This window comes from Streptopelia decaocto (genome assembly GCF_964273445.1).
Source record: "Streptopelia decaocto genome assembly, chromosome: 1".
In the NCBI taxonomy this organism is placed as follows: Eukaryota; Metazoa; Chordata; class Aves; order Columbiformes; family Columbidae; genus Streptopelia; species Streptopelia decaocto.
The window spans coordinates 141,504,911-141,515,927 of NC_138663.1; the positions used below are offsets into that span (position 1 = coordinate 141,504,911).

The 11,017-nt window shown below is 40.5% G+C and overlaps 1 protein-coding gene across 1 annotated transcript in view; it reads right to left on the minus strand.

The window, feature by feature from the left end:
- IMPG2 (interphotoreceptor matrix proteoglycan 2) overlaps positions 1-2,462 on the minus strand; it is a gene marked incomplete at its 3' end in the record, with an annotated part of 58,636 nt that extends 56,174 nt beyond the window's left edge. Inside the window, exon 1 of the mRNA XM_082060439.1 lies at positions 381-2,462. Coding sequence (XP_081916565.1) covers positions 381-459 — 79 coding nt within the window. The 5' untranslated portion in view covers positions 460-2,462. The remainder of the gene's footprint in view (positions 1-380) is intronic.
- Positions 2,463-11,017: the final 8,555 nt, after the last annotated feature.

The window sequence follows — 11,017 nt, forward strand, 5'->3', positions numbered from 1 at the left end:
AAGCCCAATCTTTATCCAAACTGACCCATCTTCAGTGTGCATAAGCAGAAGACAGAACCTCACTTTTTATGATTCAATACAAAACTATGGAAGGAAAAAGCATCAAGTAAAGCATTTATCAGTAATTAATGCTTCTCAAAGTTGGAAAAACTTGTCTCTTGTAGCTACATTCTACATTCAAAACACAAATTAACACAAATACCTCCTGGAACTCATTCTAAATAATCCATATTTACACTCATATCATGGCACAGATTCAACCACGCATATATCTGAATTAGTATCCTTTGTTATAATTAAAGCATAGAGGTACTTGTATTTCTACACACTGCCAAAGGTAAACTTTGAAAACAAGAATATTAATCAAATTTCTGCATTACCTGCAACTATTTGAAGATCACCTTTGATCACTCCCAAAACTGGAAGGCAAAGAAACATTTTCCAAATGAAGCCAAACATACTTATTTGTGTCAAAAAAAACCAATATGCAAGGAAGAAAAAGCAAATCCCTTTTAGAAGAGCTGTTGTCTTTAACGTATCCTGGAACCAACCAAGAGCATTGCCCTTCTTGAAAATGTCTTGACGTCACATGTAATTATCTTCAGAAAAAACATTCAGCAAAAAAAGTCAACCAAGACATCCTGGAAATGTTTTTTTTCTTTTCAAAGATGGTATTCCGCTTCAGTGAAGAAACAAGCAAAGGTGATGGAAGTAAACTCCTTGGAGCTAGCAGATGGACTGAGACAATTTTTTAATTTTAATCTGGCCAGCTAAGCTCTTTACCAGAGCTTGTCATACCATTAACAGACAGTCCACACAAGGACAGCACCTTTCACGTTTAATTAGCCACGGTTTTTCATTGGCCCTTCTATTTCTGCCCTTTTTGAAAATCACGCTGACCACAAAACTTCAGAAGGAGCACACTAGTCTCAAGCGTAAGGTCTCAGTGTATTTTGTCTTCCACTTGTATAAATCTATGTGTCTAAAAATGAACTGACTCCTGGAAATACCAATGCATACGTAGATAACACCAAAGCAATCCTTCTGTAGGGTTGTCTCTTGTGGTGACAGAGCTAATACAGCCCTGCTGCTCGAGCCTGTGCTAACGCAGAAAATCTTGTGCAGTTACACCACCATCCCTCGCATCCCAAAAGGGGTGCTTCCCCAAAAAGATAACGCCAGGGGCAAGTTGTGATTCTTTCATATCTGTTCAGGTATTATCTGACATGAGTGGTAGGAATAAATTAGTACAGATATCTGACAAGATGATGAGCTAAGAAGAACTGCAGAAAGGAAAGGGTGCAGAAAAGCAGCTCCTCTCCTGACCAGGGTCATCTCACTGTGGAAACGTGTCCGGGAGCAGCCCTGCAATGGCAGACTGTGCTCAGATCACCAGAAAAACGCCGTCAAGGCTGTCTCCTGGGTGTCGTTAACTGAGGACTTGCTGCTTACTGCACTCAGATCAATCTGAGCAAACTGCTGCTTTGTCTGAAGGGACTGGTTTTGGTAGTGGTTTTGCATAAATATTTCAAAGCTGGATTCCCAAGGCTTCCCAGATGACGGTCTGCAGAGCACTTACACAGAGCTCCTTAGTGATACAGCATTGACTCCTCTCTTCCAGCTGCTCTGCTGAGCTCCAACAGTTCAGATAACACTGATAATTCCTGGTATTATAGACAGGACATTGATAGGAATCAAGTAAAACCTCCTTTGTTTTTAGGCTCTGTCTTCTGACATCTAACAGATTTTAATTGATATTTTTCAAAACAACAACATATTTTCCCTTCCCCCAGAAAAAAAACTCTACCAAATTACACTTGAAGTTAAGCTACTGAACTGCTCTAACACCCCCAAACAATTTTCTTAGAACCAGACATTTTGAATCTATCAAACTGGCACAGTTCACCTGGGCTTGCTCTGCCAAGCTCACTACAATAGTGGCAGCAGCACCAAGTGCAGGACACCACACTGGAGTTGCAGACTGCACAGTCCTGATGACACAAGGCACAGGAACAACACCACACTGGTGCCCATCAACTGTTCTGAAGTCCTGTTTGGCATCTCAAGGTAAACAGAGCAGCTTTTGAGGCTAGCTTGGGTACCATTATTTCAATCCTCAATTCAAGAACACAGAGTAGACTTTTTTTTTAATCTTCTTCAGAGACTGGGGCTTTCAATGTAATGAATGCTTTTGCTTGCATTTCCCTGCAAAAATACAACCGAATTGAGATTAGAAATGCTATATGTGCTTATAAAGGCAAAGGCTAACTTACCTCAAGAATGCATGACAACTAATCCTTTTTGAGAAAATTATCAGAATACATGTGCTTCAGTAAGAGCACGAAACCAATTAAAAGTTTTCCTTGGGAGTATTCAGGTATACAGCATTGCTGGTTTTTTCATCAACAAAGTACTCAAAGGCACTCAGAATGTTAATAGTATAAAAACTACCTGCTTTATATCTCTTGTCAAAATTTGTTTTCTATGGTATGGCTATGTCAGCTGAAAATAATCATCATCAAGGATCTTTAAATAAGCAAAGCAACTCTTGTAATAGACTTCCAAGATAACACTGGGAAGTTAACACCTCCCTTGATTTGACTAAAGCCTTTACAGTAATACCTTGCATCAGAAGATGCATAATTCTTCATTCCCAGCAGCCAAATTGTACCTGTTCAGAAGTATTCAGGAAAAGTATATTATTGCTTGGGGAAAGAAGAGATAGTATAATCCTGGTGACATAACATGCCAAGGTCACATGAGTACCTCCAAAAATAAAAAGACAATTTTCTGACATTTTGTATTTCTGAGAATGATGGACATGTACTTTCATACAGCAGATGTGTTTAGCTGAATTATATTTTTCTACAAGGTAATGGTCACAAACTCTGCAGAGCACATGTTGTTCTTAATAATTTGTTTTTCAAATGCAATTTATTCAAAAAGCTAAATCCACTCATCTGTAAATAACTGATGCAAAACAAAGGTATACCTTAATAAGAATGTCTCTAATGAAGAGCCATATGATGGCAGACACTCCCTATCTCCAAACTCACACAGCTTAATACCAAGATTATAGATTGCCTCCTACAACTGGACTAGTGTGGGTGATTTGAGTGATTTTCTTGAAGTTAATGGACATTGTATGGAACTGAACTGAACAGGCCTCTGAGGCCTATGTATTCAGCAAGAGAGCAAGAGAGCAAGAGAGCAAGAGAGCAAGAGAGCAAGAGTCGAGCAGCCTACGTGTCGTGCGTGACTTTATACAACCTTGGGTAAAACAAAAGAAAGACTGTCTAGTGAAGAAAAGAATCAGCAAGCCAGCTATAATATAGATACATTTTGTTTAATATTAGAGTTTATGTAAGAATTGTATAGTCCAATCACCTATTAGTTTGCGGCGCGTGAACAGCAGCTATTGACCAATTACAAGTAGCCTTCTGATGCATGGACAGCGCGTGGACAGGTCAAAAAGATATTTAAGGAGAGTTATAACAAGTAATAAACGGCTTCGCTTGAATTCATATTGGATTGTGTGGAGTCCGTGATTCTTCGCCCTCGCAAGTGGTGACCCCGACGTGATCCGAAAGGAGAATTTACGGTGAGGGGACGACTGCTGTGAGGAACGAGCCCTGGCTGGAGTCGGCGCGGCTGGACCGTGACCGGGACGCAGTCTGCGGGCTGCGTACCTCCTGAATGATCGCTGCAGAAGCGACGGAGGAGGAATAGAGGATCCGATATCGTTGCGCAACGGACACCCAAAGAGGTGAGCAGCCGGGGGCGAGAGGAGATGGGGCAAAATATATCAAAAGAAGAAGAAGCAATATTGCGTCTCCTCTCGCATATCCTCTCTAGGAGAGGGGTGAAGTATGAGGAGAGTAACCTCAAAAGACTGTTAATTTGGTGTAGGGACAATGGATTTCCTGCTGATCCGACAGGAGCTTTTCAGATAGAGACTTGGGAAAAAGCAGGAACTGTTTTGTGGGAGGCAGTTAGTCGTGGCGAAAAAGATATTCTTGGCCTTGTAGCTGCCTGGCAACTGATAATTACTACACTGAAACAGTTAAAAGCTGAAAAGACTGTTACACAAGGCGCATTTGCTGCATTAAGCCCTATAAAAGAAGAAAAGACTGTTATGAGCCTTAGTGACTCAAAACAGGCATTTCCAGCTCAAATACCGACTAAGTTGCAAGTTTTTGCTCGTGATCCAACACAGTATTCACTCCCAGAGGAAGTGCTGGCAGAGGAATCGTCTGCACCTCCCCTGGAAGAAGAATCATCGAAAAAACAGAATCAACATATTGAGGACATGGAAATTGATAAAAATGCACCGACTGACTTGACGAAGAAGAAATTGTTTTATCCTCCTTTGCCGCCGTCTACACCGCCTACTCCTGAACCTCCGATTCATCCTGGGTTTCCTGATAAGCCTAAATGGGCCCAAGAGCTTATTTGGAAACTGGAGGGTTTGGAGAAACAACAACAGATCCAACAAGCCCATTTAGACGATCAACTGAACAGAGAAGACATGATAATCCATAGACTAGAACAGAAAATTTCTGATAAGCATTCTGGGGGGGCGGTGGGAGGTATGGGAGGTACGGGAATTGCGGGAATTGGGGGAGGTGCGGGAGCTGTGGAGGGTGCTGTGGGTGGTAATCCTACCATGAGGTGGCAGGGTGTTATAAAAAATGCATTGCTTGAAGGGGAAGTTTTACCGTCCGCGTATCCAGTGATATTGGGGGGTACAGGGAATGATGGAAAACAGAAACCTAATTATTGGGCGGCTTTTCCTTGGGAAATAATTAAGGAAGCTAGGAAATCAGTAAAAGAACATGGGTTACAGTCACCTTATACTCAAGCATTTATTGACAATATTTTTACCACTAATCTTATGACTCCTTCAGATTCACGTACGTTGATGCAAATGATACTAACAGCAATTCAGCAGTTACTGTGGCGAACGCGTTGGAGTGATTTGGTACAGCAAGCAGTAGTACAAAATCTAGAAAGGGGGGATGGAGATCCATTACGAGCAGCGACAATAGATATGCTCTTAGGTCAGGGAGAATTTGCTGATGTACAAAGACAAGCTAGATTGCTTGCACCAATATTACATCAGTCAATGAACTTAGCTAGAGAAGCATTAAAAACACTGCCTGAGGATGGGAAAGTTATACCTCCATATACTACTGTTAAACAGGGTCAAAATGAGTCCTACATGGCATTTTTAGAGCGTTTACGTGAAGTATTGGAAAGATCGCAGTTAACTGATCCGGTTCGTGAATCATTGCTTATGACTTTAGCAGTAGACAATGCTAATCCTGCTTGTAAGCGTATTTTACAGGCGATGCCAAAGAATTCGACTTTAGTTGATATGCTAGAGGCATGTTCAAGGGTGGGTACACCAGAAGAGCACGTTGGTTATATGGCTAGTGCTTTTGCAGCAGCCATAAAGCCATTAATTCAAAAGGGTAAACAGGAATCAGGACTTTTGTGTTATAATTGTGGAAAATCAGGTCACATAAAAGTGCAGTGTAAAGCAAAGCCGAGACAACTGACAAAGGAATCAAGTAGTACTAACACTGGTGTCTGTACTCGTTGTCAAAAGTTTGGACACAGGGCTGTGGATTGCAGATCAAGATTTACTAAGGATGGTAGACCTTTAAACGGGTCACTGAGCGCGGGGAGGGGCAGCGCGATGACACAAAACAGCAACCCTCACAGGCAGGCTGTTTGGACAGCATCGCCGCCGCCACCGCAGGGAGTGCAGGAGTGGATATCTCAACAGCAGTAGAGACAACTCTGATAGATTCACAGGTTTGCTGCATTCCTACTGAAATGCATGGACCTTTGGGTCGAGGGTTAAGTGCACTACTGCTGGGGAGATCTTCTACATCCAGAAAAGGAGTTTTTGTTTTACCAGGAATAATAGATGCTGATTTTACCGGAGTGATTTCTATTATGGTATGGACACTTTTTCCTCCAGTTCATATTCCAAAAGGGTCAAAAATTGGACAGTTAATTCCTTTTTATTCGGCAGTTCCAAAAGTTCAACACAAGGAACGTGGTGAGGGAGGTTTTGGTTCTACTGGACCTCCTGAATTCTATTTGGCATTGGAAATTCAGAAGAAAAAACCTACGCAACAGGTGACATTGTCACATCCTGATGGAGGAAAACTTTGTCTGTCAATGCTTATTGACACTGGTGCAGATGTTACTGTTGTCAGCCTAGAACAATGGCCTTCTAATTGGGAATTAGACACTCCAAGCTTACCAATCATGGGTGTGGGTGGTGTGCAAGCTACAAAAGTGAGTGCTAAGCCTATTCAGGTGATGTTAGAAGATGGCAGCCATTGCACTATACGACCTTACGTCATGCCACTTCCTATTTGTCTATTAGGAAGGGATGTTCTTAGCCAGTTAGGAGCAATAATTACAACTGGAATAAAAAATTTTTGACAGCGGTCACTGAAGGGCGACCAATCCTAAAATTAAAATGGAAAACAGAGACTCCAGTGTGGGTTGATCAGTGGCCGCTATCAAGTGAGAAGATCGCCCGAAGTAATGACTTAGTTTCAGAACAGTTACAGTTAGGACATATTCAACCTTCCACGAGTCCGTGGAACACTCCGATTTTTACAATTCCAAAAAAGAGTGGGAAATGGCGTCTTTTGCATGACCTCAGAAAAGTTAATGAAGTAATGGAGAATATGGGAACACTACAGCCTGGCTTACCATCTCCTAACATGATTCCACAAGAATGGGATGTGTTAGTAATAGATCTGAAAGACTGTTTTTTTACCATTCCGTTACATGAGGATGATTATGAAAAATTTGCTTTCTCAGTTCCATCAGTTAATAAGCAAGAGCCTATGAAAAGATATCATTGGGTTGTTTTACCTCAGGGCATGAAAAATTCACCTACTATGTGTCAGTTATATGTTGCTTGGGCATTGGCACCATTACGTGACAAACACAGAGAACTGATCATATATCATTACATGGATGATATTTTGATCACTGGAAAATCACTTCAAATTGAATTGATAGTTACAGAACTAGAAAAAGAGTTAGGAACCAAAGGTTTAAAAATTGCACCAGAAAAAATTCAACAAACACAGCCTTGGAAATATTTAGGCTGGGAAATTACTAAAGCTACAGTTCATCCGCAAAAATTGACTATCAGGACTAACATTCAGACTTTAAATGATGTTCAAAAACTTATGGGTGATTTGAACTGGATTCGTACCTGTTGTGGTATTACAAATGATGATTTACTGCCACTTGCTAAATTACTACAGGGAGGAGGTGGGGTTGATGCTCCACGTTCAGCAAATGCTGAAGTACAACAAGCATTAGTTAACATTATGCAAAAAATTTCCAATCAGTATACATACAGATGGGATCCAGAACAAGAATTAGGATTAATGATCATTAATAATTCTGCACATCCTTTTGCTTTGATTATGCAGTGGGCAAAAGACTCTGATCCACTCAGAATTTTGGAGTGGTTGTTTCTTTCAATTCAACCCAAACGATCAGTAGTTACCAGAATAGAAGCATTTGCACAATTGATAATAAAAGGTCGATCTCGTATAGTAGAAATAAGTGGGAAAGAACCAGATTATGTAGTCATACCTTTGTCGGCTGAGTATCTACAATGGGCATTACAGAATTCTATAGCTTTACAGTCTGCAGTGTTAGATTACTCAGGACCAATTAGAGTGCATTATCCTCCACATAAACTTATGGGGTGGTTGCCAACATTTCAAATAGAACGAATGCCTCTTCTGTCTCTGAATCCAGTAAAAGGTGTCACTGTTTTTACAGATGCAGGAGGTCGTTCACAAAAAGCTGCAATTACATGGCAGGAAGAGGGAGAATGGAAGGATTTTGTTTTAACTGATTTAGAGGGTTCAGTTCAACTCTTAGAACTACAAGCAGTAATTCAAGTCTTTAAGATGTGGGATAAACAACCTGTGAATGTAGTATGTGATTCACTTTATGTTGTAGGAGTTGTACTGCGATTAGAAAGAGCAGTTTTGAAGAATATTGACACTTTACTACAGTACAGATTATTTAAAATTTTATGGGATTTACTGAATCAGCGAACACATCGTTACTTTATCACTCATATCAGAAGTCATACAGGCATTGCTAGTAGCTTAGCTGAAGGTAATCAGCGTGCAGATAAATTAGTTGCACCTGCTTGGACAGGTCCTTCTGTTGACAGATTTGCTCAAGCTCGTCGCTCACATGATTTTTTCCATCAGTCAGCTAGCGTTTTACAGAAACAGTTTCATATTCCTGAGATTGATGCACGAAACATTGTTTTGTCCTGTGCTGATTGTCAAAATTGCTCTGGTGGGATTTCAGGAGGTGTTAATCCACGAGGCCTTGGACCTTTAGAGGTTTGGCAAATGGATGTCACACACTTTGCAGAATTTGGACGTCTCAAGTATGTTCATGTTTCGGTTGATGCTTTTTCTCATGTTGTATGGGCTACTGCTCAGGCAGGAGAATCTAGCAAATATGTTCAAAAACATTTAAGGGCAGCTTTTGCGGCTCTTGGTATTCCAAAAGAAATTAAAACAGATAATGGTCCTGGCTATATTGCTCGGGCTACCGCTCAATTTTTATCCTTATGGGGAGTTATCCATACGACAGGGACACCGCATCAGCCAACGGGGCAAGCTATTGTGGAACGTACACATCACACCTTGAAACAGTTGTTGCAAAAACAAAAAAAGGGGGAGGTTGGTCTAGCACCTCAAGAGCGCTTACAAAAAGCTATATATGTTATGAACTACCTTAGGTTACCCAAGGGAGAAAAGGTTCCTCCTATGGTAACTCATGGTGCAGGTTTAACAGGAGGTTTAGAGCAAGTCAAAAAGGGACAAGCAAAAGTTTGGGTGAAAAATGGAGTTACAGGACAATGGGAAGGTCCATGGAACTTGATAACATGGGGACGGGGATATGCCTGTGTCGTTACAGGATCAGGATCGCGCTGGGTTCCGGCAAAGTGGATCAGACCCTGGCTAGAAAACACTGCTCAGAGCACAGAAGTTAGAAACAGCAACAAGACTCAAGAAGCAGAAACAGAAGTCATCTAGTGGTGAAACTGATTAGATATCTAGCATACAATTAATAACATAGAGGGGAAAATTAAGACTGGCTAGTTTTAACCTGTTGGGATAATATAATTGCTTCATTTATTCATACAGAGTTCAATGATGTTATGGATTTTGCAATGTATAGTAGGCATTATTCTAATAGTGCTAAACATAAGTGATGCTTTTTGGCTTCCTTCTCAGCCAAAGACTAACATTTGGATAACTTTGGCCAACATGACAGGTCAAGATTCAATCTGTTTAGCTACTGCATCTCCAAGCAATCCTTTTTCAACATGTTTAGTTGGAGTTCCAGTGGAACTCCAGATACTTGGCCTATTCCTGGAAATAAGAAACAATTGGTTAATGGTAAAAATGTGACAGACAATTGGGACATCTGGGTTGTAGACCTACCACAAGGAGGTTTGGAACCTCAAGAAATTGAGTTACTAGGATCAGTAAAAATGGATTTTTGTCTGTATTTCAATTATTCAGGGAAAAACATCTCTCTTGTGCAAGAGGTAAATGCTTCATCATCTGTATATCACAATCAGACTTTTTGGTGTAATTACACCAGTCCAAATGTATCCAGGGCTACCAATATTCCTTTGAAATTGCCCCCAGGAATTTTTCTAATTTGTGGAGATAGGGCTTGGCAAGGAATTCCTTCCTACATAAAAGGAGGACCATGTTCTTTAGGGAGATTGACTCTATTGACTCCAAATACATCAAGCATTCTAATGCATAAGAGAGGAAAAAGAAGCATTCATGCCTATAATAAAGATTGTAAAGATAATATACAATTTTGGGGAAAAGGTGAAACTATAGCATCTTCTATTTTTGCACCTGGAGTTGCAGCAGCGCAAGCTTTGACTACACTTAACAAATTAGGATGTTGGTTAGCAAAACAGACTAACGCTACTTCTTTAGCATTATCTGGACTTTTAGCAGATACAGATTCAATCAGGCATGCTACGCTTCAAAATCGTGCTGCCATAGATTTTTTGTTGTTAGCGCAAGGACATGGTTGTGAAGACTTTGATGGGATGTGTTGCATGAATTTGTCTGATCATTCTGAATCAATTCACAAAGCAATTAGGAGGTTAGATGACATGACCAAGAAGTTGACCTACGAGGATTGGGATTTAGACAAGTGGTTAAATGGTTGGGGTATTACAGGATGGATTAAGGATCTACTGAAAAACGGTCTGATCGTATTGATAGTTGTTTTAGTAATGTTAATGTTTATTCCTTGTATCTTACAATGTGTACAACGAACTGTAGAAAAATCCATGAAAGGTATATGGTTGGCTCAGAAACAAAAAGGGGGAATTGTGGGTGATTTGAGTGATTTTCTTGAAGTTAATGGACATTGTATGGAACTGAACTGAACAGGCCTCTGAGGCCTATGTATTCAGCAAGAGAGCAAGAGAGCAAGAGAGCAAGAGAGCAAGAGTCGAGCAGCCTACGTGTCGTGCGTGACTTTATACAACCTTGGGTAAAACAAAAGAAAGACTGTCTAGTGAAGAAAAGAATCAGCAAGCCAGCTATAATATAGATACATTTTGTTTAATATTAGAGTTTATGTAAGAATTGTATAGTCCAATCACCTATTAGTTTGCGGCGCGTGAACAGCAGCTATTGACCAATTACAAGTAGCCTTCTGATGCATGGACAGCGCGTGGACAGGTCAAAAAGATATTTAAGGAGAGTTATAACAAGTAATAAACGGCTTCGCTTGAATTCATATTGGATTGTGTGGAGTCCGTGATTCTTCGCCCTCGCAGACTAGAACTGACTTCATGGCATTTGATAGGATTCACTAAGAAAATTCCTAATCAGTTCAGCTGAGAAAATTAGATGAAAAATTTTCACTTTCTGTGCTTGCTCTTGCCAAGCATTTC